The sequence below is a fragment of the Megalops cyprinoides genome, chromosome 3 (assembly GCF_013368585.1).
Source record: "Megalops cyprinoides isolate fMegCyp1 chromosome 3, fMegCyp1.pri, whole genome shotgun sequence".
NCBI lineage: Eukaryota > Metazoa > Chordata > Actinopteri > Elopiformes > Megalopidae > Megalops > Megalops cyprinoides.
In genome coordinates, this window is record NC_050585.1 from 7,117,487 (window position 1) to 7,135,676 (window position 18,190).

At 42.1% G+C, this 18,190-nt stretch overlaps 1 protein-coding gene across 4 annotated transcripts in view; it reads right to left on the minus strand.

The window, feature by feature from the left end:
• The window catches only part of erg (ETS transcription factor ERG), a 46,670-nt gene that overhangs the window by 16,125 nt on the left and 12,355 nt on the right, over positions 1-18,190 (minus strand). For 2 of the 4 annotated variants that reach the window (XM_036523983.1, XM_036523980.1), the window contains exon 1: positions 4,139-4,265. The exons of the other annotated variants lie outside the window; for them this stretch is intronic. In XM_036523983.1, coding sequence (XP_036379876.1) covers positions 4,139-4,156 — 18 coding nt within the window. In that variant the 5' untranslated portion in view covers positions 4,157-4,265. Of the gene's footprint in view, positions 1-4,138; positions 4,266-18,190 lie in introns of those variants that run through there. 4 annotated transcript variants of the gene reach the window in all.

Genomic DNA, 18,190 nt, shown 5'->3' on the forward strand with positions numbered 1-18,190 from the left:
TGCTTGTTGCTGAGAACGCATCAGTTCTCCCCCGTCTGTGTGCTGTTGGCATCAAGTAGGCCATAAATAAGCTCGCCTGTGTGAACAGTGCAATTCTGCACCCCTTAAATGCCAATAGAACTACAATCATCATAATGAATCCTTGTCTGCTACACTTAGTATTGACAATTGCTTTTAACTAAATGAACATATTTAAGAAAAACATCAATCAGGCAATAATGGGGTATGCTGTTCAAGCCATTAATGGTACAGTAAGCCATGGCATAATTCACTGAGTGAAGGACGGGCTATGTGAACGCCACTAAGCACTTTTGGCAAATCTATCGATACTCACGTGGTCTAAAAGTAAATAATGCCTGCTAGAAAGCCTGACCACAAACAAGGCAACATCCTTGATACATTAATCTCTGCACTGAACAACAGAAATAAAATGAAAGTTCATCTCCTTCACTCTTTCCCTAGTTTCAGGAGGCTCATTTACAAAGTGCCTGAGGAACAGGGACCCGTGGCCACTGCTTGGCAGTGGTCTGCGGCATATTCATTCACACAGATTGCGGAGAAGGTGCCCTCTTCTCTGTGCGGCGACAGACAGGAAACGCCTTCTTAAAGCATTTCCTGCATTGAAAGTTCCTGATAGAGCCGATATCTGCGGACAGGGAGGAAAGAGGAAGCGTTCCCCTCTCAGCATTTTGGTTATAGTGGCTGCTGCAGGCCACCAAACGCTTCATCCTCTTTAACTGAGGCCTGAGGAGATCATGGAGCTCACCCTGTCCTTTTCACGCCAAAGGAAAGCGCACTCCAAAACTGCCTCCAAACAGCATCAATAGCAGCAGCCTTCCCTTACCATACTCTTTATCAGCAGACTTCTACAGTTCCTTCATCGTAGCTTTCATTGTCCCCTCCTAAATCCTCACCTCTTTTCGGGTGTGTCACACCACATTCTGTTCTACACCCTACCTCAACCACAATCATTTCCCTCTCTCCCTCACTCTGTACTTAAACAATGCTCAGCATAGTTTTGTTATTGTATGATTCTATAATCTATATAAAGTTACTTGGATTAATTTTAACCCTTTTGCACGTATGGTCACACCGGTATGATTAGCCCTTTCACGCGTACGGTCAAACTGGTGTGATTAGAACACTAGATTGGAAAAATTCTAGCTAACGTTAGCTTTGAGGAAACAGTGATTTAACAATACAAAGGATAGAAAATGCAGCGGTGAAAACTATGAGAAGCTTAATAATTCTAATGAAAACATAACAAACTATGTAACGTAACACACGCTACATAGCATAAAATAAGTCATGCTGGGGGCAGTTGGAAATATTTTAGAACTTGTGTACGAAAGGGTTAAGAATGTCGCTGGTGCAAGACCTTTCAGTGAGGGGATAAACACTAACATTGTTCTATGGTGCTCTTTCAACTTCAAGGAAGTTTTTGTTTTCCGCCACAAAATTAGTTTAAATTCTTATTATAAAAAATCGTCCACATTTTTCCTTCAAAAACTACCTTCAAAAATCATGCGCCATCATGTGCCAATTTCTCTCTAGACTGAAAAACACTTTCAGGAATCACAATACATTTTTACAAGATTATGTTTCAGTGACAGCCTTTGAAAAAAGTTGAATCTTTCAATTTTTTTTTTTTTTTTGCACTGCAGTCATCCTACGTCAAACGCTTCCATTGGGACTTCATTAATGAAGGACACCACCTATATGCTGACATATGGTAAGGACAGGGCAGTGGGGAGAAGGGGAACAGTGAAGCGTGAACGCCTGTGAAATGATAGTGTTATCCCAGGGAGGGGGCACTGACTCCGCTCTCTCAGTCAGCCCTGAAGCTCATGCAGGAGGTCGGTGACCCGTCGGCAGGGCGGCTCCTTCCCCTGACTTCACAGAAAGTCAGAGCGCAGCAAAGGCCTGCCACTACTTCCTGGACACTTCTTAACACAATGCCCTCCAAACCTTGGCTTCAGATGTGCTTTTCTGCTTTCGTCCAGGCGCAAACATTCCCAAAGAGTTCACATTTATAGGTGAACAGCGGTAATCGTGCACACATCCAGGTTATTGTTTAACTGCTGTGCAGTTCAATGATGAGAAATGCATACCAAGTACAAAGCTCTCACAGTACTTCAGACCCTAGGACATTGTTTTCGACCTGGAGCACTTTTCAGTGATCTGACAAAAAGCTAAAATTGTGTGCAAGCCTTCAGCTCAACAGGCATTACATATTTCTAGATCACAATAATTCTAGCCTCTTTTGCAATTCAGGAACTCCTTGTTAACCATGGTTACTTGACTGCCTTGTTTTTATACAGTGATATCAACATGATATAAGATGACTTTGCATTTTGGGGTTGTTATAGAATGCAGATCTGGAATTTTGAAGCTAAATAGAAGAGCAATGGAACAGACCACAGACAGTGGGCCAAGGGTACAATACCCGACACACTCCATTGATCACAGAACTGCTAATGTACGCTTTTTCTTGAGCAGCTGGAACACTCAAGATGTTTTCTTGTCTTATCTAGAGTCAGCAGTTAAGGTAGTGCCTGACTACTGACCAACAACTCACACAGATTACTTTGGCCAGAAGTACAAACTTGCACACAATAGAAGGATCTCTAAGAATTTAGAAACACATTCAAATGAACAGATTCTGTACTCTATAACATTTAAATAGAAACTGAACCTTTCCAAAGGTGGCAAACCTTCCCTTATAATCATAATTATAATCACTGACTTGAGGGCTCACTTGCTGTCAGCTATAAAATTATAGATATATATTACACACATACACACATAAATAATTTCTAAAGCTTTCATGGTTGTCTTATGGTAAAACTTCATTATTATTTAGACACAGCTGTTCTTCAGCACCACAAAAAATGCTGAAAACACAGTTATACTCTGCACAGTTTACAAACAGGGGTCTGTGAATCTGAGATGTTATTCCCTGGAACCCCGAGCCAACCACGGCCATAGCCCAACAATTTCGCCGCACACAAAAGAACAAACTCCTTTTTCAAAATATTTGCACTGAAGCTGCCGAATTCTCCACTGCAGTGTTTACAGTCGAAGCCAGCAAGACAGATGATTATGCAATTAGGGCTTCCATAGCAGGTTTCTGCCTTTTGTTTTATTGTTCACACAGTGTTTAAGCTCTCGTAAACATCTTTGTTCAGTGGAAGGCGGGCACACAGAGCTCGGCGAAGGACAGACCGCTGGCTGCCAGGTGACTCTCCTCTGCCCGTGGGCTTGATAAACATGAATCCCTGAAAAAATTTTGAGGTTCCAAGCTTTTCTTTCCCTGAGCCCACAAAATTTGCAAGCACCTTTCAATCACAATTTTAAACACTTTTTTTTGACTCTTGTATTAAATGCGTCTCTTTTCAACAAGGAGGCGTGTTTATTGTCCAAACATGAAGTTCCTTGAAATACAGCCATTAAATGAGTATAAATGTCTACTTAGCTATGCACAGTATTGAGACTCTTCACAATACTGAAATGGTTTCTATTGAACAGAACATGTTCAGCAGTAGTTAACTGACCTTCAAAAAACTAAAATTCATCATATATAAAGACAGAGAGATGATTTGATTATCTGAAATGTGGGAAAGGCATTTTATGTCACATAAATATGCGTAAACATAGAACCAATACAATCCACAGAATGTACCATCCAGTCTATACCACACAATTGAAACAAAACAAAAACATAAATTCATATTTTTGCAAAAGGGTAAACACTGACAATGTTGTATAGAAATAATCCTAGCACTATTATATGTATACTTGGTGTCCATGCGACAGTGGAAAAGGTCTTCTAAAAATACGAAATTATTTCATTTGTTTGCCAGGATTGCCCTTTCTTTCCTGTCTCTTCAACGTCCGAACACACCAAATAATGCTTTTCGTGATTCCCCTGAAGATTTTCGAAACTGCAGACAGTTGGAGTAGGAAAAAGGAAATCTACAAGGCAATGAAAAAGGAAATCTTGTCGTGCCACTCTGGCAAAAGGGTGTTACCCGTTCCCCCTTGATCGGTTTTCTGTAACTCTCAAAGAAAGCTCAAAACCGCCGAGAAAAGTGAAAGACCGAAAAACACGAGGCACCCTGAGCATCAAGCCACTTACCTTTATGGTGCTGGCCATTCTCGATCAGGACTATTGATCGAGTCCCGTTGTAAATACAACCGCTGTGTTTCTTTTTTTTTCTGGAGAGCAAGCGAACAAACGAGTTGAAGGTTCTACCAGCGTTGTTTGGAGCGGATGAGATTGTGCTAACTTTGGGAAGTGAAGTCAGCCAATGGCAGGAAGAGGTTTCTATTGGTTCTGGCCACTGCAACTCGAAGAAACAGGATATTTGGGAGCGAGGAGATAAGAAGGGCTAAAAACAATGTTGTTATTCTGGATGATGTATGTTAGAAGATTTTTTTCATGGGGGGGGCGGGTGGGGGTTGGTGCTGGAGGTGGTGGTGGGCAAGGCAAGTGGGTTGCTCCAGCCCTGGGGTCTCTCGTGAGGCAGGTGCCATGTGATGTGCTCTATGTGTGACACTACGACCGGTGGCAGGATGCAGATGTGTGAGATGTAGATGTAGTCCAAATTTGACACGGTTCCACACCGCACCCCCACACCTCACCCCACCCCCCTGCCCAAGGCTGTTGAGCTGTGTGACTGCATTCATTCTTCTGTGAAACTCAGAGCTACAGTATGCAAACCCCCAACATTGTTTCACACTTGCACATAACTCTATGGTATGTGCAAAACACTTACTTTTGCAGTGCAAGACTATTCCTCCAAAACTCACAGAACATATAAAAGCAAAACTACACAACTCAACATTTTTTCAATACTTCCACAATACAACTTTTTTCTACCTACATGCTTGCCTCACAAATTCATGCAAAGGAACTGGTTTATTTCATTATTACATACAAATCGATACTCCAAAAACAGCTGTAAGTTAAGAGATGACTGGAAATACAGGTGCCGGTGATGAGGGCTAATGTACAGTGATCCGAGAGTAGCCTCTGATTAAGTGGTAATCAGACTCTGAAAACTCAGAGGGCACACTTGTGATTATTAACCACAAAAGCTACTCAAGAGTGGCCAGCACCAACCCACCTACCCACACACTGCATCTTCTGTGTCTGTCTTTGGTTGCTGTCCACAAAAACTGAGGTGACAAGTAGAACAGCCATGCTAGTTTGAGTAACTCTGCAGTGTCCACAAGCTGAATGGCTTGGCTTTATAACTGCTTGTGGATGGGGGCGCATTCTTTTTGTTCATTTTTCACGTGCTCATTTATTCCAATGATAAGCATATAATGAAAGAACATGCTGTCCTTTTGCCTCTGTTCTTTGCAGTGTTTGGAGGTTTTTTCAGCATTTATAGAGGAAAGTTAGGACTGCATCATGTTTGTAACTGCACAGAAAAGCCAATGGAATCAACCAGAAGGTAAAGCTGTCAATGGAGGAAAACAAATGGGCACACCAGCATCCTTTTGCCGACCTCCAGAAAACGAGAATCCACATAAGTGGGTTGTTAAAATGAAATGAAAGCATAAAGCAAACACCTGTCTTGAGAATTTCCATCCTTGTATGTGTGTGTGTGTGTGTGTGTGTGTGTGTGTGTGTGTGTGTATGTGTGTCATGCCACAGCAAACCAGTGCACAAACTTCAATACATAATCATTTTTAATACAGTTTGTCTTTGTTACAGCTTACAAAACTATTTAAAACATTTTTTTATATTTCATTGTATGAATGACTGTTACTAATGAAGAAAAATAGACACTGGGATGTTGTTGATTAATAATCCCCTAAGATGTTGAGTATTTTTCAAATTTGCATGTGTAAATTGTGCGTGTCCTATTTTTTAACTGCATTGAGATTTGCGGTTCACATGCTTGCTCAAGACAGAACCCCATATGGGCAGCATTGCGCTCCCTGCATTGCATAACAGCAGTTACACAGAGAGGAAGTTGCTGTAACAAGTACAGTGTTTTTATCGTATTTTTACAAATTAAATGTTCCTTCGCAGTTAAAACAACACAATGCTTGCAGTAGTGCTGGGGGCCTGAGGAGGTACATGATGCTGCATTATATTTCACCAGTCACATGCTAAGAAAAATACAGTACATAGCCTTTGTGTCTTTCTCAAGTGTTCCCAGCTCAATATGCAAGCATAAGATGACGTTTCAAGTATTGTTACTCAAAGGTTAATTGCTCGGTACATATTTTGCAAGATCTTGCTATTCTTCAGTTATTTGTAAGAGCTGTCTTTCAACATATGAGAAACAAACAGTTTCTAATTCGAGAAACAAATAGTTCCAATGATATCAAGCAGGAAATTATTTGGTACCTGTGCGCATTATAATGAAGTATTAGTAGTACCCCAAAGTATCTTTTTCATTCTCCTGTGATGTTTTCAGTAGGTGATGATGACTTATTGTTCTTGTGCATTGCATGGCGGCCAACCTGCTCCCCTGCAGAGTTGTTAGCTCTCATTGTTTCAGACATTTCTCAGATGTCTGTGTATGTGTGTGTGTGTGTGTGTGTGTGTGTGTGTGTGCATGTACAGCTGCTCTACATGGACCACTGAGCACAGTGAGCTGTTGATCTTTGACTCGTGCAAACCGCAGAATCTAATATCATATCACTGGCATCAACGTTCAAATGCAAAAGCAATTGAAAATGCTACAGAACTGAATATCACATTCAGAATTAGTTTCGGTTAACCAGGTGGAGTGCTGTACAGGATATGTCAGTGGTGTCACTGGATGTTGATAAGCAGGCTCCTGTCTCCACAGTGGGAATTCTCTTGGCCTACTGAGAGGATTATACTTCACTGTCAGAGACTACCCCCCGCCCCCCACCACTCCAACCACCTCTCTTGCACATTCATTCTCCATCTCCCTCACTCTCTCCATCTCCTTTCTCTCCCTCTGTCGTTACTTCTCTCTCTCACTGACACTATAACTCTTTCTCTCTCTTCATCTCTTCCCTTTCTCTCTCACTTCTCTCTCCTCTCTTACCCACTCCATCTTTCCTTCTCTCCAGCCTCTCTCACATATTCAATATCACGCTCTCCCTCACAACACCTCTCTCATTTACTCTCTCACCCCCCCCCCCCCTCCCTTGCATATTTTATGGCCTACAGCAGGAAGTCTGTAGGAAATGACCCTGTTCCCCTCTTGCAGAGACGCCACAGTGACTTTTGCACTGGTGACACACAACCTCCAGCAGGCTGGGAGTGGAAATGTCCCCTCCACAGGGGGCTGGGAAGCTGGGCTGGTCCCCCTCACAGGAATGTCCTCGGCAGGAGCACACCTCTTCATGTCACGGCTATAAATACAAAACTCAACTGCGTTCGCAGCCCAGCCTTCCTCTGTCCCTGTTCATCACCGTAACGTTCTCACCGGAAGTGAGCAACACAAAGCTGCTGGCTGAAGACGCAGTCTTAACAGTAAACAACAAGCGACGGGAACAAAGATGATGGTGCCGTGGAAAAAGTACGGGAAAAAACTCACAGTGCCCAAACAGTAGCAGTGGGAGTACAAAAACAGGTTTCCTGAAGAAGGTCTAGTAAAACCTCTAAATAGCAGGATTAAGATTATATTGTCTGAATGAAAATACAAAGTAATGCACACGGTTAATCTGAAGTCGTGACCACCGGCCCATGGCGCGTGTTACTGTACTGACATCAACAGCCCCATCTATAGACAACATTGAGAAGTCCCCTCAGCTCCTGTCTCTTGTGTTTCATGGCTGTGCATGGCTCTCAGTGTTCCAGTTTTACAACAGTTTCATTCAGTTTACAACAGTGGCCTAATGCATTTTGAGTTGCAGAGGCACAGTACTAAAATCTCACTAAAAAGATTATTTCTTATTTAGGTGAAGTGGCACAGCACATAGTGAAGTGTGATCCTGAATTTAAAATGAATAATAATTTTAAAGGGTGCCTTTTCTTAGATTTTTGAATACCAAAAATCCAAATTAAATTTTATATGCTCAGTCTGTTCACAATTTTTTAATACATTTCAGTCAAAAGTTTGCTTATTGTACTAGTTATTTATATAATTTTTAGCGAGTAAATTCTATGCTGCAATTCTTTGAACCTTGACGTAGATTTAAAGTCTCAGTTTCCTTGTGGTGAAAACATTGCTCATAGATAGACACCTCCAGCACCTTCAATGGGTAGCACCCATTGAACACTCACCACTGAAATAGTGAAGGTGGAGAGGAAGGGAACTATTCATCCAATTAAACTAAGGCATCATTAGATAGCCAGAAAAAGCCTGACTGGGAATCTGGCAAGCAAACAGGGACTGCCTTATTCTGTGCCATGGGATCTTTAATGATTGCAGTGAGTCAGAACCTCAGTTTAACACCTACTACAGGTAAACAGAGGCTCCTATAGCACAATGTCGGCATCACTGCACTGTGTTACTACTCGGTCCAGAGGAAGGGCTGCTGCTAACTGTCCCACCAGCACTTCGAGCAGCAGCTTCCCAGGAGTTCTCCCATGCAGTTACTAACCCTGCTGAGCTTCAGCCAGCTTCAGTTTTTCAGGGTGGTATGGCTGCTTTTATTCATTCAGTTTTGCTGATGATTTCCTACCCGCAGTAGCAGCACGTGGGCTTGGTATGTACAGCCTGTGTATGCTGAGGTTAGCTCGTGGGAAACCTTCAAGCCTTAAGGAACTGGCTCATAAGCTGGGACACTATTATATACTTTCTTTACTGTGCATATGACAATACAAAAAAAAAACTTTGATATTACATTGTAAAATGGCATCTTGTGAATACTGGGTGACTTTCATTCAACTGCAGAGCACATCATTGTTTATTTTGTACATACTGTAATTAATTTCTGATTCTATCTACATACAAAAGATCAATTTAAAAATCTGTGTATCCAGGTTGTGTTGTGTTAACATATTTAGTCAAAAAATATGGCAAGATGTGGACATTTATTTTTTAAATAGATCATCTATTTAAAAACATCGGAAATTAAACTCCAAAGACTGTGTTAAAGAGTATATGAGCACACAAGAGCTGATAAAGACAGGAACTTCAAATGAGAGCACCTGCAGCTGTCCACTTGCCCTAAGTTCTGTCCAGGGTGTGCCGTTCCAGCTGTTTAATATTTACTCAAAAATGTAATGCAATCATAGTGGGGGGCATAGTTAAACTTTTTGTTAAAAACAGTTAAATGACTAGATTAATAGCAGCAAATATAAACATAATGTTTTCTGATTCCTCTTTATTTGAGACTAACTCTGTAATCATTACTAACTTTCTTCATAACACTGAAAGTCAGTATGAATTAATGTAAAAAAGCCATGACCAATAAAAATCTGTAACAATAATATAATTGTATTAGAACAGACAACATGAATAAACTATAAGAATTTATTTTTATTATAAAAATTTAGTTATGGATGATAGCCTGTTAAAACAACTCTACATGCATCCAGAGCGACTGGAATCAGATCCAAAAAGAAGTAACAGCCTTTCGGCTAATATGTCAGCAAGCACCAGCCTCTGGTTTAACGATAGAGAGGAAGAACTTTCAAGATAAGGCATAAAATCTGAAATAGAATCAATCGCACTTACTGCCAGCACAGTAACCTTTATTTTCATGTTGCCTTTGATATGGAGAAACTCAAGAATGATTGTAATAAGAACTGAACAGGCACTGTTCAAACAGCTGTGACTACTTCTCTGACCTTTTTGCCCTCTAGTGGTAGTTGCAGTGGTACTGCAGAATACAGTCAATCTAGGAGCCAGTCAGTCAGTGATGAACACTCACATCTTTAGTGCTTCTTATTTCAGTCAGAGCAAGAAAATCATTCTCCTAGGTGCATCTTTATTCTGAAAAGAAAGAACAAAATATTTCTTTTACCTCTTTCAGAGACTGTGCTGGGGTTAAACTGAAGCTTGGACTAGTCACTGGACCTTCTGAGAACCACTAATTAAATTAGTCAAGGTAGTCCTGACCTGATGAGAAGTCTTCCTAGACACGCTATTCTTGTAGCTTCTTAATGGCTACAGGCAAACAGCTTTCTTGCTCAGTGTTGGTAATGAAGATTTCTTTTTTGTTTTAAAAATAAAAACACTTATATGTTAATGATAATGATAATGAGCCATTGTACAAATTCAACAGATCTTGAAAGTACATTTTTTGTCAAGGAAAAATATAGTCCTGAGACATGAAGCCTCACATCCTTTACACAGACAAATAAAAGCTCCAAATGTCTATTAAATTTAGGCAGACTTACCACACAGAATGCAGCATTACCAGTAAAGATGGTTTTCAGCTTTGGAGAGCAAGCCAGATACAACTAGTTTCAGACTGAACTACATGAATTACCATCAAAGATTTGTCTCTCTTGGGGTTGAATGAGTAACGCCCTAGACTGTCTGAAGTCATAGCTGTTTGCATTTTATTCTGATATAAAATCTGCTGAAATTGGACAAATTAAGTCTAATGATCAGGAATGTTTTTGTGGCTAAGACTTATAAAAAAAAAAAACCTTGAAAAAAATGTTCCTAACTCTTAACCCCCTGTTGATTTCTGAGCATGAGCAGTGATTTCTGACGGTGGTCTGTTGCTAACCCTGTAGCATGCTGGGCATCATTAAGACACTCAAACCATCCTCTGGCTGCATCCAATATACCTGCTTTTACTTCTACCAGCACAGCACAGACATGGTCAGAATAACCACCATGTCTATAATACCCTAGCATTGTTAATTTGTACAAGTTAGCCATTCTGTGTGGCCACTCAGCATGGTCAAAATAACACCATTTAAGAGGTTTTGTATGCATGACTTTCTTCCTGTGGCATGCTGCGTGACCACAACCAACACTCTTCCTTCACAATAGCCATGGTGTTGCACTGTGATAGGTAATAGAGAGGCTATGAGCAGATCAAATGTTAACCACTAAGGTCACCAAGAAATTACTATGTTTTCCCTATACTGGGATCTACAGGAGGCAAACCATGCTCCAAATATGCCAGCTATGCACCAACCCAGGGACTGGTGTAAGTCTTTTTCATTTAAAAAAAAAAAGCATGGTGAAAAGGGACATTTAAGGATCACTTACATCTAAACACTGCCTTGCAGTATCCTGCAATATTAACCTTCATTTAGCTGCCACATTCCATGGTCCCGTGTATTATTACATTCATAAAGGAGGGAGAAAACGGCATATGATTTGAATTAATCACTGTGGCCAGACAGTTATATTAAAAATAACATTTTTTTTTCTTAAGTTATAATGGCCGTCTGTTGCTTGACAAAACACTCGCCCCAAAGCCCTATAGCTGTTGGCTTTCTTCTGCATCCCCCAGGGGTGCTCACGTGTTTCATATTTTAGGGCCCTGAGCTTGGCAGCGTCATCAAAACAAAGTGGTGTGGCGATGAGAGCCAGGAGACACGGTCACCCCGTCGGACCCTGACGCGTGGACCTGCTGCTGCGTGCCACCTTATTTCTGAGCGGTGACACATGGCATGCTCTCGTGCAGAGCACGCAGAGGCTGCGGAAAAGAGCTCTTGCAGACTGGGGTGCGCATCCCTCTTTCCGTCATTAGACCCGCGTTCAAAATATCCTCCAAATAAAAGAGGAGACAAGCGGCTAATTGTTTCCTCAGTTAGAGTCATTAAGGGTTGTGTGGTCTGATGACTTGAACAGCTTCTTCCAAACACGGAGCACCTAACTCAGTTCATTTCATCACATGTATTAGCATATACTGAGGACTGAAAAAAAAATGCTAATGCTAATTCATCTTTTTTCTCTTAACACAAAGGTCAGTCTTATTTTTGCACACCATGGGTCTGGCCATTATGGCAGTAATGATGGTCTGTTCTCTGTGGAGGTCAAGACTCTTTAATCTATATGGCTCACCCACAATGCCAACTGAGAAGAGAAATTTAGATTTCTCTTAGAAATTTTAGAATCTTAGAAAGATTTAGAAATCTCAAGATGGAGATTACAGTTTGCAATAATTAACTAAATTAAACTGAAATCTAAAAAACTGCAATAAATTATCACCAATCAGAGTATTTGGAAAAACACATTGTTTTATCTAAACGGCTCAACTGCTTCCTCCTGGACATGGCCTTTATAATTATGCTCCTTGTCTTTTTTTTTTAAGTCAGCCTCACGGAATTTGTCTCCAAATATATTTTTGCATTTCGCCCGTGTTGCGTAACATGTGCAGCAGCACAGAAATCTCACCCCACATGTGTGAGTGAAACAGGAAGTGGCTAACCACACAGCAGCTCCTCCACAGAGCCCGTTAGAGGACACAGAGAGAGAGAGAGAGGGAGCCGGCAGCGCCGTGCCACCACGTCGGATGGCACGCCGTGCGCGCCGCGCGCGACACCCCTCCAGCACGGCACCGCTCTGACGGTCCTCTCGGCCCGAGCCGCGGCCGGCCTGGGGACCCCCCTCCCCGGCTGCGCTGTTTGTCACATCGTTCCCGTATTTCGCCTGGCCAGACCGCTGGCATGTCAGTCCCATGAGTCACGGCGCACGGCTGGAGGGGCGCTGCCGCTGCACAGGAAATCAGTGCCAGAAAGAATGTCAATGGCCAGGAGCGCAAAGGAAGGAATTCTTACGCTGTCACGTCAATGCCCTTTCATTCGGAGCAGAATAATAATAAAAAAATAATAATCGACCGCAAAAAAAAAGAAGCAGCTTCGTTTAGTTTAGCTTAGTTTGCGTCAAGAAAGACAGGTGTCACGTTACCTCATGCAGACATGCATAACGCGTTCATAATCACTTCTACGACCACATAAAGGCATTCATAACCACTCATGAAAATATGCAAGACTCCTCGATGGCATCCGCAATCATTCATAGACATTGTTAAATGACCACCGGCATCAAGGGTCACAGAACTTGCAATGATTCATAACAACAGTTTGTGCTCTATGATGGCTTGTCAGGGGTAGGTAATTAGCAGTTATAAATGTTTCTGAATGATTATGAGCAACATTGGCGGTTTTATTACTGTTAATGAATGGTTATGAATGTCATTGCCTAGTGGAGGTTCATTTGCTGGTGATACTTACAGTGCTCCAGGAAAAAAGAAAATACTCAAGGCAGAGGAAGTCTGAGAGAAGTTGAGGCTGACTGTGTCACTGGCCCTCAACATAACTATGAGCATATAAAAGTCAGCAATGAAACCTGAAACCCACACAGATACTCTGAAAATGTGTTCAGCATTAATCACACCATTGCACAAGCGAATATGCCACCGCAGCTCTCGGACCTCAAATCTGATAAGCAGCGAATCATATTGAAGAATTCATACAGAATAACCTTAATGCTTTGATCTAACCCAACAGGATTTACTGGGCTAAAAACTTCAAGAATAAAATAAGGCAGTGCTTTTCTACTGCACATGGCCGTTTTTATGACCTTCTGCAAATGAGTGGAATTTCACAGCCTAGGAGATCCCTCTCGCAGTCTCCTGGTTGATTTCAAAAATAAAATCACTTGGCAAGCATTGAGTGTGCTTCTGAGTACAACCTGCTCCTCAGCTCCGCTAGTGCCTCGGCTTTGGTCTAACGCCGCGCCAGGAACTGAGCACTTAATGTTTTCAGCTGAGCAAGACTTAGCTAGACACTGCAGACAGTGTGTAGTGTGCTTGGATCACTCAGCGGGAGAGCATCACTCATCACGACAGTGGAAATAAACAGTAATACTGGAGTCTTCGGCTTCTTCTGAGCTGTCACAGATGCTCGCTCTGTCCCACAGCATAGGATTTATTAGCGTGCTGCACCCAGAGGCAAAAAAGGCTTACACTGTAAATTAGCTAGAAAATGACAGAGTAATTCAATTGTTCAGTTATGAAATAACCACAGCTGTGATAGTTATTAGAGCAACACCATTCTGATTGACAATACAGTGGCAAAAGCAGCATCTTAAGTAAGATACGAATGTGCACACAAAAATGTTCACCCGTTAAGCAAGTACACATGAGATACAGCAAAAGATACAAGTGCATTTGTATTTTGACTGCATCTTTTTCGACTGAGCCCTGGATGGAACCCAGAGCAGCTACAAAGTAGCGCAGGACACCAGCCTGCCTTCCTAACCCCAAACGACAGACGAGACCCTGACCTCACGCGGAAGAAGTTGTGAGACGAACAGTGAGCCCGAGATCCCAGGCGCTCCAGTGACGGAGAGGAGGCACATACGATCGCACGCCCCTTGGAGAGGGAATGGCGGGCACAAGGTGAGAAGGCAGCGGAAAGAGCCGGCGAGCAGAGCGGGGTTGGGGGGTGTGGGGGGAGGGGGTGCGATAAGCGAAGGGGAGCGGATTACCTTGGTGCGCGGCGGCGCCCTGACTTCTCCCCGGCTGCTGCCGCACAGAGCTCAACATCTGGCTCCCCTGCCTGCCGCCCGGGCTCTGCACACGCGAGCCAGTGTGTCAGCGTCTCTGTCACGTCTTGGCAGCGGCCCTGTGGAGTCTGCTGGGTAACAAATGACTGAAATATCTGCCCAGATTTTCTCCACATGCCGGGGCTGGGTAAAACTGAAGTGAACGTGACCAGACCGCAAGTTTGTCCCATAAAAAAGGCAACAAAAAAAGAAAGGAAGAAAAAAAAAAAACGGGTGAGGGGGGAGACTACTCTGATCCTGGCGCAAATAAAATTCCTGAATGCTAGATTTCTTGGATCGCGGGCCGAGGCGCCTGTCCTGCTCATCGGCAGGAATTCTGATGCGTGAGGCCAGGGATAACTGAAGCACTGTGCCTCCCTACCCCCGGATCAGGCTTTCATTTATTCAGGATCTGCAGTTCTCCTCAAAGGGACCGGTCTGTCTTATTCAACGGTAGCAGCCTCAGCTCTGTGTTCAGAGAGTGAGGACCACAGCCCAGCTCTACAAAGGTGAACGCTCACACTCACAGAGTGAACTAGCTGGAGGTTGTGGGTATTTCTGACGTGCAAACTGCAGCCGGTCACAGACAACGTTACGGCCCAGAAGACAGGCCTTGCTATAGGGGGAACTCAGGGTCCCCTTAGAAAGCTACCTCTCTACAATAAACTCTAAAATTTCCTTTACCTCCAAACCACTTTAACTGCAAACCACCTGAATAGTTACAAAATATCTTCTGTTAATCAAAAATTGGATTTAACTATACATTTATATTTACTCATTTTGAAATAGTTTATATTATTAACATTATCCTATCTCATCAAAGCTTATCTGAATACATCTTGTTTTATAAGTCTCTTTTATAAGTCATCTTGTTTTATAAGTCTCCTGAATCTGAAAAAAGAAGTCTCTCCATTCCTCTGTTGGTTAATTTTGTGCACAAATGCTTGCCAACAGTTTGATTAAACTGGACAGGGAACACACAAACACCATGCAATGCCATTCTGCAGTTATGATCAGGTACCATACTGTACACAATCTATAAAATGTGACTTACGCTTCATTGGCTACTACCTTGGTTTTTTTATGTGTCCATAAATCTATTTGATCACCTGGACATACTTCTCAGCTCAGGTAAGCCACTCAGACAGACAAGAAAGACACAGCTGAGCAATGTGGACTCAAGCTGGGTGAATAAAATTGTATGTCACATTTATCATTTGCAGCTTTCCAAAGGAGAGTTGTGCAATTAAAAACACCAGAGCTGCCACCAGGACGCAATAAAGAACTGTGGTAGAATTTAGTGGCAATGTGTGCAGTCATATAAAAAAACACTACTGTAAAAAGGAATGAAATAAAGCAAAAAGGTTATACAAAATCCCCAAACATAAAATTTACATTTACAATGTAAATACAGCCACAAGGTCCACAAATTATGGAGCTGCTAAGAAAATAACTTTAAATCTAAAATTTAAAGTGGAAATGCTGTTTGTTTAGGCAGAAGTATTTCCTGTGGTCACAAGCTATTCTTTACACATTCCCAAGCTTACCAAACAAATCCTGGAAACATTAATCACCATGACATCGTCAGCAAGCATTATCGCCACCTCCCTCCATGTGACCACAGCAGAGATGCAGGAAGGCCTTCCTTTGATCCTGTCTTTCCCACTTTTAACCACAAGCTTAAATCAACGTCCCACTCATTCCTCTTGCTCTATGGGGTGCTGTCGTGGCTTGTTCTCAGAAATAGCTTCCAGCAGCCAAACAATTTAAGGAAAGCAGAGCATCTCCATCAGCTGCTTTTCTGCTCCAATTCTGGGCCAAATATGAATGAGCTAACATCAAGTCAGAGGTATACTTATCAAGAGTCACCCAAAACATTGAGTATTAAGAAATAGCCCTGACAAAACAAAAAACTGTGATATTACATTATCGCCATTTAGCAGATGCTCTTATCTAGAATTTCTTATATAGGTTACAATTTTCTGTATTTATTTAGCTGAATATTTACTGAGGCTATTGTGGGTTAAGTACTTTGCCCAAAGGCACAACAGCAGTGTCTCATCAGGGAATTGAACCATCAATCTATGGGTTACAAGCGCTACTCCTTACTGCTCCTTACCACTACTCCACACTGCTGTTATATGATAGATATGAGAGAGAAAGAGGTATAGGCAGCCCTAGATGTGCACATACATATAGTTACAGTGAAGTCACCGACAAACATCTCAATGACCTCACATGAGGCCATAGAGGAAAGCAACATTCAAATTCAAAGCTGTAAAATGGAGTTAAGCTGCCAGCTCCAGTGCCACACACAGTAAAATTAACACCGGAACCGACACTGTCATGCATTTATCAGATGCAGACATAACAATTGGAAAGTCAGGTTGCTTTAGTACAGTGGAATGAAGCGAGGAATTGGAAAAACAGCCCAGCTACCCCCAAAAGACCTCACTCTCGACTGCAAAGTGCCCCCATCCCCTCCCCCAAAATCCCAACTATAAATCTCCACTGACTAGGCTTTTTCTCACAATTTTTGATGCGATCTTGCTCGCTAGCGTGTCATTTCCCCTTGACTTCGGGGGGGGGGGGTTTGGGGGGTAAAAGAGTGTCCTCACGGGACAGACTTTTGGCATTTATTTGACACTATGGACAGCTCCTATAAATATGGTATGTGCTTTTGGACGAGAAAGTCAGGGCGGGCAGACTCCTTGACCCTCTCTAACTCGGGACGCTGGGTGGTAGAGAAGTTTGTTCGGCTCCAGTTTCCATCACCCGGATTAATTTGATTTAAACTGTCCCATTTCACAGGTGGAGTCCCTTTCCAGTGGAGAAGAGTAAATCACTGTGAAAATCAAAGGGCCCAAAAGAGGCAGCTCTCTGTATTTTTTCCAAGGCATTTTAACCATTTAAGTGCAAATGATGCTTTTCAGATAGGTGCTCTCCTTCAGTGCATAACTGCCATTCCATTTAAGTAGCACGTGCAGGTCACTCCCTCCACAGATGTAACAAGTGTGTCTTCCAATATGAGAATATGAATGCTATCATCTTTATTTTTTTGGTCATCAGGAACATAGAATTTACAAAACATTACAGAGGAACAGGGAGGACACAAAGTTCAATAAAGCACAGTAGATATGGCAACATAGTATGGCGGGTAATGGGTTTCTTTCAGTGGCAAAACATTTGGATCTGTTTCTGCCTGGATATTTGTGCTTACTTTTCAAAATGCACTGTGTACATTGAAGAACATATTGAATGTCTTATGTTCTCAATATGTGCTTGATTGACAATTTGCTGAGTATCATGAAACAAATCTTAGTTAAGCTGTCACTGATGATATGGAGGTGAATGATTCTTACATGACATTTGACATTTTCTTATCAAACTTCTGACTTTAAATGATATTAAAAGAATAATTCAAGAACTGCACTACAACATGTTAATGTGTGTTCATTGACATGTGAATTATACATTAGTACATCCACACTATGTTAATTTGTCACAAGTAGTCACACACACACACACACACACACACACACACACACACACACACACACACACACACACACACACACGAGGACAAATCTGAATTCTCAGGACTGACGTTTGTTTTGTGCTTTCATTTCAGTCAAAACACCCTAGTTCTGCTTCCTACTTTGTTGGCAAAAGGATGCTGGTCTACCCATTGGTAAGGCAATACACTTCTTTAGTATTGCTGCAAAATTCATTCTTACGTACAATCTAAAGAGATATACCCCTAAAGAGGCACAACCAAAGTAACC